The sequence below is a fragment of the Mercurialis annua genome, linkage group LG2, assembly GCF_937616625.2.
Source record: "Mercurialis annua linkage group LG2, ddMerAnnu1.2, whole genome shotgun sequence".
In the NCBI taxonomy this organism is placed as follows: Eukaryota; Viridiplantae; Streptophyta; class Magnoliopsida; order Malpighiales; family Euphorbiaceae; genus Mercurialis; species Mercurialis annua.
In genome coordinates this window covers 42,831,181-42,853,932 of record NC_065571.1, presented here as the reverse complement: position 1 = coordinate 42,853,932, position 22,752 = coordinate 42,831,181, and the positions used below count along the sequence as shown (strand labels likewise).

General features: G+C 33.0%; 1 protein-coding gene and 1 long non-coding RNA gene across 12 annotated transcripts; both read left to right on the top strand.

Annotated features, from left to right (window-relative positions):
- The first annotated feature begins 381 nt into the window (after positions 1–381).
- LOC126667112 (uncharacterized) lies at positions 382–2,046 on the top strand. Its single transcript, XR_007638069.1, has 2 exons — positions 382–964; positions 1,636–2,046. It is a non-coding gene; the product is annotated as an uncharacterized LOC126667112 (long non-coding RNA).
- A 3,183-nt stretch (positions 2,047–5,229) lies between these two features.
- LOC126667579 (uncharacterized) lies at positions 5,230–21,898 on the top strand. Of its 11 annotated transcripts, none has more exons than XR_007638229.2 (13): positions 5,235–5,551; positions 6,035–8,548; positions 8,737–8,869; positions 8,975–9,063; positions 9,632–9,876; positions 14,643–14,729; positions 14,856–14,955; positions 15,360–15,567; positions 15,652–15,778; positions 17,817–17,871; positions 17,972–18,234; positions 18,590–18,781; positions 19,139–21,898. XR_007638229.2 is itself a non-coding variant. In XM_050360569.2 (11 exons), exons 1-11 carry the CDS (start codon positions 5,441–5,443, stop codon positions 18,176–18,178), a joined length of 3,876 nt encoding a protein of 1,291 aa, XP_050216526.1. In that variant the 5' UTR covers positions 5,235–5,440; the 3' UTR covers positions 18,179–18,525. The 11 variants fall into 11 exon arrangements, 3 of the variants coding, with proteins under 3 accessions (XP_050216527.1, XP_055960804.1, XP_050216526.1); XR_007638228.2 differs by having other exon boundaries at positions 18,581–18,781; XR_007638231.2 differs by having other exon boundaries at positions 5,236–5,551; positions 17,820–17,871; positions 18,581–18,781.
- Positions 21,899–22,752: the final 854 nt, after the last annotated feature.

Here is a 22,752-nt window from a genome sequence, read left to right as displayed (position 1 = left end):
GTTGACAAATACTAGTTATGAAGGAGTAATGAGTTAAGTTGAATGAAAGGAGTAATCAATAATTATTACTCCCTCCGTCCCACTTAAGAAGGGACATATCCCTTTTACACATAGATTAAGAAAATAATAATTACACTTGATTTTTCTTATTTTACCCCTATTAATTATTGTCTTGTAGTTTGTGTGTAGAGTATTAGCTTTAATTAAAGAAAGAGAAAATGAGGGTATAAAAGAGAATTCCTTGTAAAATGGCACAAAAACCATGATTTGGCCTTCTTATGTGGGACAAAAAAAATTGAGATATGTCCCTTCTTAAACGGGACGGAGGGAGTATATAAATATAAAAATCTGTATCAAACTTCACATTTCTAGAAAGAAGAATATTAAATGAAACAAAAACTCTTAAATCTTAATTGTTTCTATAGCTACATAATGGAAGCTATGGGTACAAAATAATAACAAAATAGATACAAACATCCAGCATTTGAATTGGGAAAATGTAATTACTCAGAGTAATTGTCGTACCACCAACCATAGCTTCACCTAATCCACAACTGGCCTTCGCACAGCACAGCACAGCACATAAGTATAATAGATAACAGACTCAACAATAGCACGAGATCTTCTTGCGGGATCGCCGATCTTAAAAACACCAGAGCCAACAAAAGACACATCACAGCAGAGCTTCATCATCGTAGTAGCATCAGCAAGCCTGGGTAGCTACTCCTCCTGCTGCGAATTGGAAGACAGAAAGCCTTCCTAACAACGGTTGTCGGAGAATAGGCCATGGACGGCGACCGTCGTCTCTTTCCTCCAGTGGAGGCGTCCTCACTGATATGGTTGGTGCTGGTTTATTGGTAGAGCTAGTCAATTATACGGTGGTTGTGTTGTTGGTGGGTCTAGATAAAATCTTAAAGAAGGAAACTTTCTCATAGGGGTAAAATGGGACTGAAGTTATAATGAGGTATAAATGAAAACTTTTAAAATTAATTGATAGATTTCTGCATAATTTTTATTTGTGAGTCGCTAACGTATACTTTTATAAAAATTGAGATATAAGGTGTAATCAATATACTAACTTATAAAAGAGAAGCAAAAATCACTGTTCATTGAACAGTGTTCGGCTTCTCTCTTTTTTAACCTTCGCACCGCCTTTACTTCAATACATATGAAAACTGGTTTTGTTGAAATAGAGCTGTCTAATTATGTAATTTCATTCCTTTTTTTACTATTCAGTCCTTGGAATAGAACACAATCACACATTAATAACAGGGTATTTACGCCTTTTACTTATTACAACAAGCCACATGCTGTTATTAAATTGAAAATGGATGTCCTTTACGGTAAATAGTGCGCAACTTCTTGAAGAAGCACCTTCTTGGAGAAGTTATATTTCTTTGTGAGCTTATCCAAATGGTTACAGCTGTTAAGTTGTCTCATGTGGCAGCTTCCTGTCCACACTTTCTGTTTATATCCTTCAATCTTTACCTCAACATTAAACCAATATATAACTCAGTGTTTGAAGAAGACTACCAACTTTCATTTTCCATCTTCTTCATTAGGTTAGCAATTATTTTTCATTTGTTGCAGTATCGATTAATTGTTTGCTAATTGAGCTTCTTTAATTTGTTTCAGAATTACAAGTCCAGTTACACAAGCTATTCATGTACAAATAATGAATTAGATAATTTGTACTGCTTATATTACCTACAAGTGAGCTCTTTACTGTCGATTTTACTACTAACTCTGTTCATCTCTTGGTATTAGAGACAGAAAGCAGGAGATCCAGGTTATTCAATTCAACTTATCAGTAATTCACTGTTGGTCTTTCGATCGGTCTTGCATGTGTCCTTGATTGTTGCGTTTCACCTCGCATATACATAATTTTAGAATATTCAAAGAGCAATATAATTTTGAATTGAAAACGTAAAAGCAGTGTATGCAGTTTCAGTCATAGTCACCGTTTTCCTTATCGGAAGTCTGCTTCTTTTCTCTGTTCCGTGTGTATCCATTCTGCTTATCGTGATGACTCTCACCGTTTTCTCTTGATAGTGGCTATTGCAATGACTTTTAAAGTTTCTTTTTGAATTTGAGACAACATTAGACGGCTGAAGATGATGAAAATGAACTTTGTTTAATGTGATGTTCGTTTAGGGTTAGAGACACGGCTGTCAAATCAAACGAATGTGAATAGCCGATAAAATGAACGCTACAATTTAAGTGGTGCTAATTAACTAAATAAAATAATGCTACGTTTAACCCGTAAACACAGCCTTTGACAGCACGTTTAGCTGGTGACCTTGAATCCATTCTGGCCTTAATTGACTGGATTCCAAATATCGGAGAGGAGGTGGCCTAATTTTAAAATTATTAATCATCAAGTATAATTAAAAATTAGTATTGGACAAAACACTCCAACCATTGAGTATTTGGCCCATTAATTCAATTTCTTAAGAGTTGGTAGAGGGCTATAATCATGGAAATAACTGGAGTCTAAAAAAAACACAATTTTTCTAAGTTTAATTTTGCACAGTACAATTGTTTTAGAATAAATTTAGCATGTAAAGTTTTTTTCAATTTAACTAAATGATATTTAAATAGAGAAAAAAATACTTTTTATTATTGCTATTAATAAATAGACATGCGTTTTAGTCGCTTATCATTTTTTGAGTTTTGTAGTATTTAAAAATATTCTTAAAAAGATGTGAATAAAAGAACCCGTTATATTTAATTTTAATAGTTATTAGCGGGTATTAGTTGCTTCGTATGAGTCACGGTAATGGTTTTACATGGTAAATAATTAATATAGTGTTTTTAAGTTTCAACAATGTGTTTTTAATAAAAATAAAAACACATATTTGATATTAGACGGATTTACAGTATTAGAATTAATATTTTTTACATACATGAACAGATAAATAATCTTAAAATTAATTTTAAATACAATTATGTCCAAGCATGTTTTATTTATTTCTGATAAGGGCGTTAAAAAAGATTATTTTATTATACTTCAATTTTTTTCGTCTGTAATTGAATTTTTTTATCTTGAATTATTTTTACCTTTCTAAAACTCATTCACATAAATGTATATATCAATCTTTTCATTTAGGATTTTATTGTCCAATCAATATTGTCTAACTACAATACTCCCGAAGCAAAGCGAGGGTGAATGTACTAGTTTCCTCTAAAATCAATGTTAGATTCATCTCAAATCCGTATCGGATGAACGCAATTATATAATCCACCAGAATTAATTTGTCATATAAAGTATTTTAAAACCGGACCGTATCGGCCGATCAAATCGGAAATCGACTAGTGGTTCAGTTTAAAATTATTAAAAAACCGGAATTTACAATTGAATCGGATTAATCAGTGAACCGATAATTTTTTAAATTTTAAACCGGTTCAACCAAAAATCAATGGCCTCATCAAGTTTGCCAGTGGTTTGATTTTTAAAACACTGGTCACATAAACACAAACAAAAAAAATCATTAAAAGTCTCTAGCGGCTAACTCCGGCAATAGTTTTTTAAATTTAGTATTTTTATACAGTCGACCCTCTAATAATTAATACACATGGTGGATCAAAAAGTTATTAATTATTAGAATTATTAATTTATTGAATTTATATGAAAAAATTATAAAAAATATTTTAAAGCATCTACATTAATAGACCTAATATTAATATTATATTATAAAAACTAACTAAATACACTTTACAATCACTCAATTTAAAAAAATAATTTTATATTCAATTTAAGAAATATCAATTGATATCAGACTAAAAAATAATTATTAAGAAGTTATATTCATAAAGTAAAATAATTTTTAATATTTTTTATACTAAAGATACTTTATTTACTTTAATTTGTTTATCTCATAACGTTTTTTAAAATTTCTCAAAAGAATAAGAAAGTCATAATTTGATGATATTTTAACTTCCACTTTATGAATTAAGGTTAGTATTGCCTCAAATAAATCATCAATTGTTATATATTTCTTTAAAAAAATCTCTCTAATAATTAATATTCATGTAGAATATATTTTAAATTTTATTAATTATTAAATAATAGATAATTATTAATTATCCGACATGGAACAAAGTTGGTTCTCTCAATTTTTTTATTAATTATTAGAATTATTAATTTATAGAATATTAACTATGAGAGGGTCGACTGTAATTATTTTTTTGAGTAGATTAAATATAATTATTACTCCCTTCGTCCCGTTTAAGAGGGCACACCGAACACATATTATTTTTATTTGTTCCATATAAGAAAGCCATATCGTGTTTTCTGTGCCAATTTATATTGAACTTCTACTTTTATCCCTTTAATTATTTTAATATGCATTAAATACAATACATTTTACAATATATTTATTTTATTATTAGTGAAATTATACTAATTAATAGAGATAGACATGATAAAATAAAGAATTAATTGCAAATTAAATCACAAATTTTACCATAATTTGTAATTACAACAAAAACTTTAAAATTTGGCAAGGTCATTAAACAACTTTTATTTTTTGGCAAATTGGTACACCAATCTAAAAAAACATTAACATGTACATTGTAATATACCTTCATGTGTCGTTGCATGATTGGTCAGTGTATCAATTTTCTAAAATTTTAAAAGTTGGTTATTGATATTTTCAAATTTTAAAATTCGTGTTATAATTGCAAATAAAAGTAAAGTTTGTGATTTAATTTTACAATTAATTTTAAAATAGAATATTATTTTATTTTTATTAATTTTTATGCAAAATTTATTCAGCCCTTCTTAAACGGACATATGGACTACTACTAAAAAAAGGGTAAGTCATAAAAATTCATGAACTTTACATGTTTTTTTATTTTAATCATGCATTTTAAATTTTTTCATTTTCATGTATGAATTACCACTTTTTCTCAAATTCATGTACAGTGATGAGGTGTCAACGGCTCTATTGGTGTATTTCGCTGAGGTGGAGGTTATTTTACACTAATGAATGGGTGCCACCTTAGTACTGTGTATGAATTTGGAAAAAAATGATAGTTCGTGTATGAAAATGAGAAAATTTAAACTTCATAATTAAAATGAAAAAATATATAAAGTTCGTGTTTTTTTTGAAATTAACTAAAAAAAATAACTATTATTTTTGGACAATAGTTATTAATAATCCCATAAAAGAACCCTAAAAAAACATGATTAATTACTTATTAATTTGCCAAAACTGGGGTGGGTTGTGTTTACTTGGGGAGAAAGCAGACGCCGTATAAATTTGTATCCCAAGACTGACAAAGTCTAAGTTCCTCTGTCACACTCTTTCCAAATACCCAAAAAAAAAACACAGTCTCTCTCTCTCACTTGGGCTGCGTTATTTTAACTTGAAATGCTCGGAAAACCCATTATCTTTCATAATTCAATTGAAACAAATTGTTGATTCAGAAAAAAACAATGGCATTGGGTTTTCAAGAAAAGGACGACGACGCAGAGACGGAAAAGGACGCTTTCTTGACCATAGAAAACCATAAACGAATCATTTTTCATGTTAATGATAGAGTTGAGGTAATGCCATCTCTAATTATTTCATTCATTCTTGATTTTAAGGCTACCCTTTTCTTTCTTTATTGAAATTTCAATTGTTTTGGATATGGTTGAAGCTGTATTCTTCTTTTTATTTGTTTTTTATTTGTTATTTTTGTCCTATTTGTTGTTGTATATGGCATGCATGCAAGGCTTGATTCATGTCTCTTTGTTTTCTACTTAAAAATTGCTAAAAAAGACAATTAATAGTGCCCATGTTCTAATCAGAGATGTTTCGGAAATGTTTCGGACACTTGATGTTTTTGATGACACTTAACTTCAAGTGTCCCGTTATTCTCTGTGTCCATGTCCGTGCTACCTTGCTTAACATTAGTTATGCAGCTCTGTGTGAATGGGATATCAAGTTTGGGTCAAAATTTATCTTTCCTTACAATTGAATTAGTTTGATACACTGTTCTTTCCATTTGGCATTGTCTTATAGTTCAAATTTGAAAACTTTTCTAGGTATTTAGTGAGGAAGAAGGGTTTCAAGGTTCATGGCACCCAGGAACTGTTGTTTTGGTCGACAGGAATGGCTGGAAACTCAGTTATCATGTCAAATACGATCATTTACTAGATGATGATAGCTCTGAAAAGATGGTTGGTTGTCTGCATGTTTCAGAGCTTGTGGATGACGATGGTTGTGCCCCTGATAACCTGCCTAATAATCGTGGCCGTATTAGACCTTTAGAAGATCGTCTTCAGTCGAGTGTATGGGACCTTTGTTATGGAAGGTGTGTTGATGTCCATTACAATGAAGGTTGGTGGGAAGGTGTAGTTTTTGATCATGAAGATGGTTCAAAGCAGAGGAATATCTTTTTTCCGGAATTAGGTGATGAGATGATGTTTCACGTTGATAGAATAAGTATTTCTCGGGACTGGAATGATATTACTGGTGTTTGGCAGATCCGCGAGACATGGTTGTTTCTTGAGTTGATCGAGGAGCATGAGAAAGAACATTATGTTCCCGTTTCCATTAAGCAACTTTGGTATGATTTGCGGGAGAAGGAAAGATTTAAGAAGATTGGCGAATGGACCTCTAAGGAGAAAGATCTATGGAAAAGCTTGGTGTTAGAGGCAATTGATGATAACTGGAAAATTCTTATTCATCATGTTTTGCAAGAAATAGGCCTTCCAGAGTCTACAAAGGCGCCATTGGGGTCTGCTGCATCTTGTCATGATGCTAATAATTATACTGAATCAGATATGGCTCAAAAGGATATTATTCTACAAGAGGGAAATATACCAAGTAGTTATAATTTTTATTCCAGCCCTCCTACTAATTGTCGCATTCACGAAAGGTCTATTGTGCAGCAATTAGAACCTCCCGCACAGAATGGTATGTCAAAAATGAACCTTCTGGCTCGATCAGATTTATCCTGTCCTGGAAAACCAGCGTGTGAGATGCCTCTGGTTTTATTGCCTTCAACTTTTGGCAAGGATGGAACTTCTGTTGCCACTTCTTCAATCAATGCAGGCCTGACATTTGATTTTGATGCATATAATAAAAACTACTCGACTTCTGTTTGCAAAGAGTCCACTTATTTACCTGTTGGCGCAGACGTAGTTCCTGGACCTGAATTTTTCCCAGATGCTATTAGGAAATATGCACAAATGGGTAAGAAAAGGCCTCATGAATCCATCATTGTTAATTGCAGGAAGCATCTTTTGTTTTTGAATTGGAAAGTTGAATGCGCAAGAGGCCCTCGTAATAGATTTCGTTACACTTCACCCGACGGAAAGCAATATTATTCTCTTATTGGGGTCTGTGCAGTTTTAAGTGAAACCCATAAGGATATTATTTCTTCAGGTAACCAGGATGAGAATGCAAATCTGTCTAACTGTCCTAGTAATTCACCAAAGAATCCAGATTCTATGGTTTCTTTTCAATCTGATATTCACGTTGTTGAACCTGAATATTGTCTTGAAGCAGTTCTGGACTGGTATAAATGCGGGTCTGAGGGGAAACGAAAGAGAAAGAATAAGAAAGATGCTAATCAAATGATAATGAAAGCAAAGAAACATCTCGCACTTATGGGATGGATTTTTCGATATGTATATCTAAATGGCAAGCGCGAGTTGCGTTATATCTCACCATCAGGAAGACGCTATAATTCACTTCGAGCAGCCTGCGGAGACCCTAGAAGTAGAATTGCTTCTGTTAGCGGTGCTTGTGCAAGTGTACATCCAGAAAGGAAAGCTGACAGCAAGACAGTTGAGGGACAGTCAAACTCGTTTGAGTATTGTTCTAATAATCGGTATGCCCGTATGTCAAAGTTTAGAAACCTTGGTATGCTTCAAAAAATTAAAGTTGGAAGAACTAGGAAAAGTGAAAAGAAAAGAAAGAAAATACTAGAATCTTCCTTTCTTCAACAAAAATCCAATTCAGTTTCTCCGAACTTCCCTGCAAAAAGTAGAAGCAAAAGCAAAGATCTGATCAGAGGACCAAATAAGACAAAAGGTGCCTACCCAAATATTGTGCTTAGATCAAGCAAAAGAGTGAAGCATTTGGTTGAGCCCAATCCTTCACATCGGAAGCCTCGAACAGTCCTTTCATGGTTAGTAGACAATACTGATGTCTTGCCAAGGGCAAAATTAACTTACTGTGCCAGTAATGGCGGAAGTCCAGTTGCAGAAGGGCGTATAAGTGGCGGTGGGAGTGGGATCAAGTGCAATTGCTGTGGGAAGCTGTATTCTGTTAGTGGCTTTGAGTTTCATGCTACTGGCCAGTATGGTAGACTAGCTGGCAGCATCTTGTCCAACCTCCTTCTGGAAGATGGAAGGTCCCTGTTAGACTGCCAGATGCAAGTAATACACACAAACAAAAAGAATTTTCGGAGAAAGCCACTTAAAAAGTTGCCTGGTAGTAGGCATCAAGGTGAAAATGATCACATATGCTCTGTTTGTCACTACGGCGGTGAGTTAATATTATGTGATCAATGCCCATCTTCTTTCCACCATAGTTGCCTTGGTATGACGGTAAGTCGTTATTTGGTAGCTGAAGTTCGTACTTGCTTAATAGAGTCATGTTCTTTTTTTATTCTTCTCTCTCCCTCTCCCTCTCATTCCTGTTTTTGTGTTTTATATTTACATATTTGAACTTTAACATTTAAATATTTAATTGTTCTTTGATTATAAACGCGTAATTTTCCTTTTGAACTTCTTAGGATGTTCCAGATGGAGATTGGTTCTGCTCATCGTGCTGTTGTGATATTTGCGGCCAAAATAAGCTGAAAAGAGACTCTAAACATTCTGTGGACGATTACGGCGTTCTTAATTGCACTCAATGCGAGCGTAAATGTTAGTGAAATCTATCCAGTTTTGCTTTAGCTTAAATTACATTAAATGCAGTTGAAACAAAAGTTCTGGTTTATCTGTCACGAGCCTTTTGCCTATTTGGTCTAGATCACATTGGATGCATAAGGACTAAAGGAGAAGAGAACCTGGACTACATTTCTGAAGGAAATTGGTTTTGCAGCAAAACGTGTGAAGAGGTACCAAAATCTACCCCTATTTAAAAAGTGTAATTTCACTGTGCATACAATATTGAGGTTTGATTTTTGCTTGTGGGACAGAAGTAAGGAGCATATATATTACTATATACCTATCCGTTTTAAGATCTAGACACATTATTCACAACTTGCATCACTTGCTTTTCCAAAGCTTGCTTTTATTTCTCTTGCAACTAGAAATCTCCATTTTGAAGTGTTTAATATTTTGAGACAGTCAATTAAATGAAATCTAGTAGATCTTTTGCATATAGCTGGTGTTGACACTACAATTGGCAAAGATGAAAGTGCATTTACCTACTCAGCTGGGATATTTTGGGGCTAGAACTCGGAGAAGTAAATCCAGGATGAACGAAAATTAAAGATATCTTTATTCTAATTCTACTTCTTTGGGATTGGAGTCGGCCTATTCAATTTAATGCTAGATGGAAACTTTTATTAACTCCATAGTTGTCATTTGCAATATAGTTTTCTTACTGTAGAATTTATGTGGATTCAAGTCTTCTTGGGCTGCATCATCAATATGCTGTTAATGATTGTACAATTACTGCAGATTTGTGTGGGCCTGCATGAGCTTTCAGGAAAACCAGTTGCAGTGCATTTAAACAATCTTACTTGGACTATGTTAAAGTGCACTGAGTTTGAAAATCGTAATCATAATGCTTCTGATACTGAGGCCATGTCTGGGAACTACTGCCATCTTTGTATTGCACTGGACGTGATGCATGAGTGTTTTGAGCCTATTGAAGAACCTTACACTAGGAAAGATCTTCTTAAAGATGTTATTTTTAGCAAAAGGTATGAATTCTTAATACTAGTTAACCTTATTTATTTCTATTTAGTATGAATGTTATTATTGTTGCTACAAATAAAGTGTGATAACACTAGGGCTATGTTTGGTTCATGGAATGGATGTGGAATGGAATAGCTATTCAGCATAGAATGACTATTCTTTGCTTTGGTTCATGGAATAATTATTCTGTAGAATTGCTATTCTATGATTTTGTGAAATAAGTACTCAAAAAGTAAAGAATAGCTATTTCATTCCTTATGGAATAGCTGCTCTATTCCATGAACCAGCTTCTATTCCTATCATGTCTTAATATTTAACCTTGTTTTCACTTTTAAACCATTCGCCCCTTTTTGTAATTTATCTTACGTTTCTTTTATCTCATGTCATGCGGAATTTTTTTAGTCCTTCATGGATGTGTGAATTGAGTGAAGTTCTGAATATGTGGCTCTTATCTTACTGCAATCAACATATAGCATTTAGAAAATGATCTTTTCCTTTTGCTGGTAGCATCTCAGAATCAATTCCTTATATATTGACTGGTTGGTCGGGATATTTTTTTATGAGTTCAAAACTGATTAGGCCTGATTTTCTGATGTGCTATGGTAGAACTAGAGTGCTTTTGGGTTGTCCTGATTGATATACCGTGTGGTTTTGAATAACCCATTTATGCTTGTAAAGAGTTTTAAATTATGCTTGTAAAGAGCTTTAAATTATGCTTGTAAAGAGTATTAAAACTGATGGAGATTGAATAATGGATATTTTTTTAGAACTCTTAACATTTTTAATATTGTTAATTGCTTAATTTTCTCATATGGAAGCTGGGAGGACGTATTCTACTTCAGCTTTTACCTAGCTGATCCAGATGGATATCGAGTTCCTTACTTGGACCTATTTGCGGGTTTTGTTTCATTAAGTTTGGTAAAGTATATTAGGAAAGTTAATATATTAGAATCAATTAGTCTATTTATTAGTAGCTAAATTATAAACTAATTGATTATGATTTATTGTGTTCAAGTATTTCCTGAAATAAGATTCATTCCTAGAATAGAGATCTTATACTGGTACAAATACTGATGTAATTGTTGAACATAATACACAACATATTCTTTTCAAATTGTTTCGTAACATGGTGCCACAGCGTTGTCTCTAAAAAATTGAAATATTTGCTTCTCTGCCTTAAGAAGCAATCGTTTTGCCTAAGGAAGCGGTGCAATTTTTTGCCTCATGAGGAAGTGGCTCCTTCTGCCTAACAAAGCAGCTATGTTTTTGTCGGCCTCAATTTTAGGTCACCAACTTCGAGTGATAATTTGTTCTAAACTTCAGCCCTAGAGTGGAGTATCACCTGACGATTGGCCTGCCCTGAAAATCCGGTCCCCAGACGACCGGCGAGTGACCACTATGCGTCATCGCCAATCTTGCCGCAAGTCCCACTTTCTGCATAAGCGCGCGTGCTTGCTGGAATTCATTTTCTTTGCTTCGACCAACTCGGCTTGCTCTATAGAGCACATTTCTTGAGTCGGTTGGGAGTCTCTTTACTTTGGTGTGCGAGTTTTACATAGGTTAGTTTGATATTTTCTGAATTTTTAAATTTTAACTTTGTCGTTGTTTGTTTATTGTGTGGATATTATTATGGAAAATATGGTTCTGATCTATCACTACTATTATAAATCGGGCCATATAAAGCGAGATTGTTGAAAGCTACAATATAGGAGATTTCTGCTTTTAAGATCTCTGCAAATTCAGTTAATATATCTGCATATGAGTATGCCGGACTGATTCAAAGAACAATGAAACCTCAATCTAGTCAGGTTAGTCAGGTTAATCTAACACATCTCGTCTCTTTAACTTCAAAATGGGTCATTGATTCATGTGCTACATATCATATGACATGTAATCCCAGTTTAATTCTCCAATTTTGAGTCACATCAGTCTAGCTTTCATATTACTTTAGCTGATGGGTCAAGATCTTGTGTCATTGGGTTTGGAACAATTAATCCCACATCATCTTTACCTTTGTTGTCCGTTTTCAATTTATCTTAGTTATCTTTTAACATGATGTCTCTTAGTAAACTTACTAGTACTCTCAATTGTTTTGTCACAATCCAATTATTGTCTGTTTCAGGATCTTATTACAAAGAAGATTATTGGTAAGGGACATGAGTCCGGAGGCCTCAACATCCTTGATCCTGAAATACCAAAGTCTATTGCGTGCATTAGAATTGTAACTCCTTTTGAAGCATATTATCAGTTGGGTCATCCTTCTCTTCCTTTATTAAAAAAAATTGGTTTCCTTAGTTCTCTAGCATGTCTCTTTTAGATTTTGTGTCTTGTCAGTTTGCGAAATATTATCGTCTTAGTTATAGTCCAAGTCTCAATAAGCAAGCTAGTACACCTTTTGCGTTAGTACGCGCTGATGTTTGGGGTACTTCCGGAAACATGGTCATATTTGATGAAAAATCGTTCAGAATTAATCTCATTTTTTTAATTTATATGCTGAAATTCAAACTCAATTTAATATTCTTGGGTAAATTCTGAGAAGTGATAATGCTAAAAGATATCTGTCAAAAACCTTTTAGAATTAAATGGTGAATAACTGTATTTTTCACCAAACTTCTTTCTAGCATGTCTTTTTTAGATTCTGAGTCTTGTCAGTTTGCGAAATATTATCGTCTTAGTTATAGTCCAAGTCTCAATAAGCGAGCTAGTACACCTTTTGCGTTAGTAAGCGCTAATGTTTGGGGCCCACTCCCGAAAACATGGTCATATTTGATGAAAAATCATTCAGAATTAATCTCATTTTTTAATTTCTATGCTTAAATTCAAGCTCAATTTAATATTCTTGGGTAAATTCTGAAAAGTGATAATGCCAAAAAATATGTCAGAAACCTTATAGAATTAAATGGTGAATAACTGTATTTTTCACCAAACTTCTTGTGTGGACATGCTTTCTCAGAATGGTGTTGCTCAAAGAAAAAAATAGACATCTTGAATTGCTTGAAACAGAGCCCTCCTATATGGTTTGGCAAGTTTACTGATGTTATAGAGAAGTTTGGTATGTAAAAGAGTAAGTTTGATAACTCAGTTTTTTATCAACAATCTAATAGTATTCTAATAGTAATATCATACTATTACCTGGGTATTTGGATGATATTGTTATCATCGGTAGTGATTCCATTGGGATTTAATCTCTCAATTATTTTCTTCACATGCTAGCAATTTCATACCAAAGATTTGGAAGTGTTGAAATATTCCTTAGGTGTTAAAATGAACAAAAGCAAGAAAGACATCTTCTTATCTCAAAGGAAGTATGTGCTCGACTTATTGTCTGAAAAAGGAAAATTAGGAGCTAAACCATGTAGTGCTCTAATGATTCCTAGCCTACAGCTTGCAAAAAATGGTAAATTATTTGAAGATCCGGAGAGATATAGACAATTGATAGGTAAACTGAATTATCTTGCAATGACTTGTTCGAAAATTGTCTATATAGTCAGTGTAGTAAGTTAGTATGTAATCTTCAATTATTTATCACTGAAAGGCAGTAGAGAACATTTTGTGCTATTTAAAAGAGGCACATGGTCGTGGAATTTTGTATAGTGATCATGGTCACATTTGACTCGACTCTTTTTCAGATGTTGATTGGGAAGGATATAGAGAAGAACGAAGATCCACTATGGCATATTGTTTTTTTTTGTTAGGAGTGTTTATCCCACACAACTGTCGTGCCACGTCATATTTACAACAAGTTAATGAGCATTTGTGATAGAAAATCTCTTAATTTAAGTTATGGTGTGACAATCAAGCTATGCTTCATATTGTATCTAATTCGGTGTTCCATGAGCGAACCAAACATATTAGAGTTAATTGTCACTTTGTTCGAGAAAAGATTCAACAAGGTTTGATCTCTACAAGATATATGAGGATTGGAGAACAACTGGGAGATTTCTTTACTAATGCGCTTAATGGAGTTTGGGTTGATTATTTTTGTAGCAAGATGAGCATGGCCAATATCAATGCTCGAGCTCGAGGGAGAGTACTAAAGTATATTAAGAAGGTTTATATGGATACTAAACTTCCTGAGTTATTCCAATATTAAAAAAAGGGTACTAAGATTCAAATCGTTAAAAAACAGTCACTAAGTTATTGAATTATTTCACGGGATGTCACTCAAGGCAAAACACACTAAACGTTTTGCGTTTTGTCCTACGTGGCATGCCATAATTCCAAAAAGGTATATAATTTAGTATCCTATTTTAACAAAAGGGCATAACTCAGTACCGATTTGTAATTTGCGATAAACTTAATGACCTTCTTTTAAGGTGACCTTCCTGAGAAATAATTCAATAAATTCAATAAATTAGTGACTATTTCTTTAACAATTTGAATCTTAGTACCCTTTCTGTAATCTGGTATAACTGAGTGACCCACAGAGTTTAATATCCAAGTTTATATATTGGAATCAATTACTAACTAATTATGATTTATTGTGTTTGATTATTTTCTTGAATAGGATTTCCTTCGTAGAACAGAGATTTTGTACTTGTATAATAACCATGTAATTCTTGAACATAATTCTCAACATATTCTTTTCAAATTGTTTCGTAACAAAATTCAAGCCTAACAGTAATTGAGCATGCTATGTGTTGATTCTTTTCTTAATCATATTAAATTTGAGAAGTGTTGCATTTAGGACTTTCGATTGTCATTTCTTTCCCCAAGTAAGTGACAATCAGTATTGTATCTTCCGGCTTACTCCTTATGTTAACTTTTGCAGGTCAGAACTCAAACGTCTAAATTTTCGAGGATTTTATACAGTACTTTTGCAGAAAGGCGATGAAGTAATTACAGTTGCTACAGTAAGGTGCTTTTGATAGACATTATCATCTCAACAAATATGATATGAAGGACTAATGATCTTTGTTGAGTTTCTTTTTATCCGTGCTTTGTTAGATAATGGGGGTCTGAAAATGTTTATTTCTTGTGTAAGGATTTATGGAGAGAAGGTGGCAGAAATACCTCTGATTGGAACTAGATTTCAGTACCGCAGGCGTGGAATGTGTCGCATACTGTTGAATGTGCTGGAAAAGGTAACTCGTTCTGAGAGGAAATAAGATGGGATACCTTTTCTTTTCCCTTTAGATGAGGAGGCTGATTTGGTTTTGAGTGCTGTCCTCCAACTTCACAACTGAATTTTTCTGGATTTTATACCTGCCGTATATTGTAAAATTTGTGGCGTCCTAGAGTCATGTTGAATAGAAAATGGTACTGTTGTTACTATTTAACATGCTGATACAGTTAACTACCAGTTAAAAAACAGTGGAAATTGCAAATCCTTTTAAAGAAAAAATTCTTCCTTAAGGGAGGAATTGGATTTGCATTGAAGAAGAAACTACCAATCCAACGATCCTATTAGCTGATTTTTCTTCCTCTTCTCACTCTGTTTTTGCATAGCATTCTCACCGTGCTCTTTCATGTTGTTTTCTGCTTTCAGAAGCTCGGAGAACTAGGAATCCAGAGACTCATTTTACCTGCTGTTCCTAGCCTTTTAAACACGTGGACTGATTCATTTGGGTTTTCAAAGCTGTCAGACTCTGGGAGATTACAATTGCTAGATTATACTTTCTTGGTTTTCCAGGATACTATAATGTGTGAAAAGCTATTAATGAAGATCCCTTCTGCAGAATCAAGTCCGTCAAAAGGTTTGTTTTTCACTTGTTTTGTTTGATGGTGAGAAACTCATTGACATCGTTTACTCACAATTGGACTTCATATTCGTATTGCAGAAATTCAATTTAGGCAAGAAAATGATGCTATTGGATATGGTGATAACATCGACCGACTCAGTACTGTATCTGAAGTATTTCAAGCATGTCAAATTGGGAGTGATATTGTGGAATACGGGAAGTTCGAGTATGTGTCTCTCTCTCTCTCTCTCTCTCTATCTGGAAAATAGTTAAATGCTTGATTTTTGCACTTCAATTTAAATTTATGACTCATTTCGTGCTTTTCTCTCCAAAGTTGTATCCACATGGTAAAATTGAAATGCAACATATTAAATTTGATTAGATTAGATTTGTTTAGGAAAAGGAAAAACTATAATTAAAGCACAAATATCTTAAATGTTCTCTGGATGATTAAACAATGAAAGTAAATTAGTCGAAACTATTATGATTTTGGTGACAAAGTTATAGTAAGCAGATATATTTTTTAAAAACTTTCTGCAAAAATATCTAAAACTTTACCTGAACAGTTGACCTTTTTTTTCCCTCAAAACTTATCTGTGGATTTCTAGTAAAGCGTCATGTATAGCCGACATGTTAACATTTAAATCTTACTTGCTTAAATCCTTAATGGTGTATTAGGAACTTTTACTATTCTACATTCTTCTGTCTGACAAATATTTAAAGTTGATTTTTTTTTCTATTGTATCAACTATCAAGACTAAAGCTTGGGTTGATAGTTTTTATGTGGCATTGTCATTTTTGTCAATTTGTATTGATTCTAGAAATTGTTTCCCAAAAAAAAAATTGATTTTTAAAAAGTTAAGAAATGTAAAGCTCATCAACGACATTCTGGGTTGCCGAAGCCCTCTTAAGATTATTATTTTCTATTCCTTTAACTGACCTGAATCCTCTCATTGTTTTAGCTGTAAATCAAACATAATACTTGGTACTTGAGAAAATGAATAACTAGATTTTAACTAGGTCGGCTTGCTTTTGAACCAGAAAGATGATACTAACACTCGTATTCACGAGTTTAAATTTAGTCATTAAAACCTTAAAATCATAGAGCAATATTTGGAGTCTTGCATAAAGATACAAACTCTTAATAATCATTAAATCCAATGGATAAAATCTTTCCTTTGGAGGATAATAGTTGAGTCGTTATTTTAAATTACACAGTTACTATTAGAGTTCTATATATTGATTGCAGCAGGTAAAATGTGTGTACTAGTAATAATTATTATGCTGAACATACTACACTTATCTTTATTAATCAGCGGAAACCAACTACAGCACATCCAATGATCTTCTTTTTGACGTATGCAAACCTAACCTTCTGCTTACTTGAAAGCATATACATGTAGTTCTCCCTCTACTTATAACTACCATTGGAAGGCAATATAATCAACACCTATTGTTTATAGTTTTAAATGAAAGGATTTTAGAAATAGAAAGATGAGATGAAAATGAATTTTTATGGGGGTTTGACAAAACTAGGAATCACTCTTTTTGCTCCGTAGAGACTTCATTGGGAACGACAGCTAAATCAATAAGCTTTTCTAAAAAGATAGCATCTACGAACATATATTAGCAATTTTTGTTATTCTCCCAATTTTTTGTTCAAAAGATGAAAAAAATCTTCCCATTTACACCTAGATGTAATAAATATATCATTTAACTACATTGCAGATAGTTATAACTGTTTCTCAGCCATCATTTCACCATATATCCTATAAGAGCTTTAGATTTACATCTTTATAATTACATTGCCAGTTCCATTTTGTCCAGTGGCACCATTTATAGAATGTAATGGTTGGTGGAATCATGAGACTTATTTGTTTCTTAAGTTTTTTGTTTGTTCCTTTTTTACACCTTTAAGTCCTAGTGCTCATAAAGGAAGATGAGACATCATTTTGTCTGAAAAGGAATATAAAGTAGAGATAATTAGTTAGGTTAAGTTTCTTTTTTATTTTTGTAATTTTAAAAATTACTGTTCCCCCTAACCTTTTTTAGTCATCTTATCTAATATCTAAATGTCGGGAAAATATTTTTTTTTTCTAAATACAGGAGTAAAATAGTAATTTTTCTGGGATCATTGTAATGATCCCATATAGAAAATAGTTGTTTTTTTTGTTTCCATTGTCACATGATAATTCCTTCCTTTGTTATATAATAATTTGGAGTTGCTTATTATGCTTCCCAAGTACTGAACATTTCTATTCCAGCAGGGATTTTGCAATTAACAACACCAGAGGTGGTGAAGGGCCTCCTTGCAATCAGGTAGCTATGGTATTTCTGATTTTGCCTCTGAAGCTTCTCATTTTGGAACTTGCTTTTATTGTTTGACTTATCATTTTGCATTTGTTTTCCCTTTCAATAGGTTGACAGAGGAACTGATATGGACTGTGTGCCTCATGCTGGGGAAATTAGTTTGGAGTCCCTGGTCGAGGATCCTTCTTCCAAGAAGGAGAAAAAGGAGAACAGTAGTGATGGTTCAAACATCGTAAACATGGAAAACAGATATGGCTCTTACCGGGAATTGAAGTTCTACAAAAGAAGAAGGGTATTAGTAGACTTTGGGAGCTGAGTACTTTTTTGCTTGCATCAATTCAAGGACTAAATGGCAAAATTTTGCTTGTCTTGGTGAGTTAATGCAACAGTATTCTTCTAGGACCTGAGATTTTGCTTTAAAGGTTATAAAATTCATTAACTGAATATCAAAGGAAAGGAAATGACTTGGAAGATCAGGATTTTGCAAAGGGAGATGCAGATGAGAGCTCATTTTTGATTTGTTTTTCATGGACAAGCTCATAGAAGGAATGCAAAAGCATCCATCTCTTGGAAAAGGACGAAGTGTCTTATATTTTTGATGCCATTTCGATATGAACAAAAATTTGATACCAAATTAAAATATAGTATTACGATTTGATACCATTTAAGCATCCTAATTTTTTCTCTTCATAGTCTTTGGTAATTTTTCTGCTTTCAGGACTTGTAGGTAAATACGTAGCATGGAAAGAGTCCTTTTTGCAAAATGCAAGGTGAAGGCTGTGTACAAAATGTGTTCTCATCCCCTACCCCTGCAATAACTCCGGGAGCACTTCATATGTCGGGTGCTCTTTTACACTCTTCGCCCTGGTTTGGTCATGGAAGATACTTTTTTTACTTTCTCAAATACTTTGTGCGTCAGGTGAGCCCTTTACCCTCTTCGGTATCTTTTGGTCATGTATGAGATTTTTGTTTTGCATGGTTTCAATGTTAACTAGCTTCTCTACTTTATAAAATTTAAATGATCAGATCTTAAAAGTGTTAACATTTACCTTTTAATACTCAAATTATCGTCAGACTTTTGTTTTGCTTTTTGAAGGTTTTTTTTTTTGCATGATTAGTTGTTAATATCAAGTGTCTTGGAATCTTTTGTCTTTCTGGACAGCTGTGTATTAGGATTCCTGGTTTTGATTTTTTTATTGGAGAATGGCCATGGAGAATATTGCTAAAAACTAATAATGGAGACTATAGCTATCAAACTTACAGAATAATTATGCAGGATTGGAGTTTCGATTCAGAACATCTTTAAAAAAGGATCTTTGGAGCCACATTAGTGACCCAACGAGAGGCCGAGGATGCTACAATCATCTTTTGGATTATAGCATCCATTGACGCAAATATGGCGTTCGCTCTTTTGGTACATCAAAGGAGATGTGGAACCATCTTAAGCGTGTACACAATCTATGAAATACTACAAGACGCTTTCAACTTGATTTTGAGATAAGTAATCTTAGTCGAGGGAATCTTTCTATTCATTAGTATTATTCTTAATTTATTAACTTGTTGAGGGAATATTTAGATATAACAACTCTGAGGCCATGTTTGGTTCATAGAATAGGTGTAAAATAGAATAGCTATTCCGTATAAATGATTATTTTTTACTTTGGTTGATAGAATTATCATTCCATAAAATTGCTATTATATGATTTTGTGGAATAACACTTATCAAAAAGCAAAGAATAGAATAGCTATTCCAATTCATGCTATTTCATTCGATGAACTAAACATGGCTTTAAGGTGTTTAAAGAAGCCTCAATTTGAGGCTATCTAGGCTAATTTATTGAAGGGTTAATGTCATAAAAATTCATCAACTTTATACATTTTTTCATTCTAATCACGCAGTTTCAATTTTCTCATTTTCATGTACGAACTACCACTTTTTCTCAAATTCATGCACGGTGCTGAGTTGTCACGGCTCTATTGGTGTAATTTGCTGAGGTGGAGGTTTTTACACCAATGAATGAGTGGCACCTCAGCACCGTGCATGAATTTGAGAAAAAGTGGTAGTTCGTGCATGAAAATGAGAATTTAAATTGTATGATTAATATGAGAAAATGTGTAAAGTTCGTAATGTTTTTTGACATTAACCCTTTATTAAATAACAATCCAACTCCTTTTATGGATATGTGTCTTAACATGAAATCTTGATAGGGCAACCTTAGGAGTGAATAGGCTAATTTATCGAGAGATTTAATGGCTATAGGAAGTAATTTGGCTCCTGTTATACCTCAGTTTTCTAGGGAAAACTATCAGATATGGGTTGTCAAAATGAGATATTATTTAAGGTCTGAAGGATTACAGGAGATTGTCGATGAAGATAAGCAAATTCCGCAATCGAGAGCAAATCACACGCTGGCTCAAATCAAGTAACGTGAGGAGGAAAAGATGAAAAGAGATAAAGCTACCACTTTTCTTCATTCGGCTTTGTCGGGTGCAATATTTACAAGTATAATGCATTTTGAAACAGTCAAGCAAATATAGGATGAACTAAAAGCCAGATTTGAAGGAAATGAAAGAGTTAAGTCAGTGAAATTGTTCTCTCTCAAAAGAGAGTTTGAACTCTTTAAAATGAAAGAGAATAAATGATTTAAAAATTATTTTTCAAACCTGCTAGAACTAATGAATTAGATGAGACATTATGATGAGGTTGTTGAAGACTTCAAAGTGGTGGAAAAAATACTGATCAACTTATCGGAGAAATTTGAAGCAAAGATTATTGTCATTAAAGAATCATGTGATCTATAAAGGCTCACAATTTTAGAAATGATAAGTAAATTGCAAGCTCAAGATCAAAGGAACTCTATGAGAAATGTTGATGTATCTGAAGGAGCATTTCAAGCAAGACAAACAAGAGAACAGTCTTCGACGGAAAATTAAAAATGGCTGAAATATGAAAAAAAAATAGCGGTGATGGAAACGAAAAGGTAAAATGGGTGAGAACTCAAATGCATCATCTGAAAGTAACAAATTTACTCCTTGTTCTATATGCAAATGATCAAATCATTTGGCTAAAGATTGCTGGTATACGGGGAAGCCTCAAATTCAATGTCATTATTGTAAGAAATGGGGGCATAAGGAGTGTTTTGCAAGCTAAACAAAATCAAGTTCAAATGCAAGTTGCCCAACAAGTCGACTTTGTTGATGAGCAACCTCAAGTTGCCCAACAAGTCAACTTTGTTGATGAGCAACCTCAAGTTGGAGAGCAATTATTCTTTGGTGCCCAAATGTGTTATTCAACTCCAAAGGAGGTGTGGTGCGTGGAAAGTGGTTGTACAAATCATATGGCAAAAGATGAAAGGTTCTTCACTTATCTTGAGGGGCTAGAACCAAAGTAAAACTTGAAAATGAGGATATAGTTCAAGTCAATTATTGCATGTTTGAAAAGCAATCGGCATACATTCTCACCAAAGCTTTTCCTCATGCAAAGTTGAAGTTCTAGGAAGCAAGTTTGGAGTCTTTAAAAAAAGTGTAAGAGAGGAGTTTTAACTTGTGAGACTTTTTAAGATACTCTAGAAACTTAAATATATTTTATATTGGCTTAATTACTTAAAAACCACTCACCTTGAACTTTTTTTTCGTTTATACCCTGACCTAGAAAAAAAATTCATTTATACCCTGATGTATGTGTTTATGTTTCACCTCTACCCCGAGGCACTAAATTAACCTCTTTTCATTTAGAAAAAAGTTTAAAATAGTCCTTCATTTAGAGAAAAATTCATTTCTAATTAAACACTAATTAGCTTAGATTAAAAATGAAAAACTATTTTAAACTTTTTTCTAAATGAAAAGAGGTTAATTTAGTGTCTCGGGGTAGAGGTAAAACATAAATACATACGTCAGGGTATAAATGAATTTTTTCCTAGATCAGGGTATAAACGAAAACAAAGTTCAAGATGAGTGGTTTTTAAGTAATTAAACCTTTTATATTCATATATTTTGTATTAGTTTTTGATATTATAATGTTGATCAATGTTCCACATGTGATGTTAGGTTACTAATTAGAGTAGGATTAGAAGTATGGCTGAAAGTATGGTAATGGAAGGTGGAGATGTCCATGTAATGATTATTTTGATTATGTAATCTCCTATATATCTATGAAATTAACAAGCAAATATGTGCTAGAGGAAAAATAAAATTCAACGTTTTATGTATTGTTTATTGTTTTCTTCACTGCTCAAAAACTCTAATAGTGATCAAGATGATGATTATTTAGGGTTGTTTCTGCATTTATAATGTGGGTTGAATCAGAAAATCGAGTTGTTGAATTTCAGCATAACGATGGAGAAGTTTTGATGTCTAGTAGGCTCATGATAGAAATTTATGAAGAATATCAGAAATCAATCAAATAATCCCTTATATAATTAATTAGATCCCCCAATTGTAAATGTGATTGTTTATATTAGTTTCTCCAAGAACAAAATTTACTTTGAGAATATTTTGATATTAGATTCCATAATTATAAATTATGTATTTCTTTATCTTAGTTTCACCGAGAACAAATGCAATGATTATTTTGATAATATATATGTGTTTTATTTTTATTTATTGGCTTATTGCTTTAGTGGAATGGTTTTCTTGGAAAGTATTATATTGTGTAGTATTATTCTTGAGTTGTGATAATAATTCTTTCAGATTTTGGTGTTAAAGTTGATATTGCTGACTGCAAAAGAGTATTACTTCTTCTGGTTCACATTGTTTCTGAATAGATCTTAGAAGCAGTAGACAAATAAATAAATAATCATTCAGTCATTTAAAATTCTTGAAGTTTAACGATCTTACAGAACTCGCCTTATTCTACACAAGTAATTCAATTGATTGCTCTGTCTTGAAACA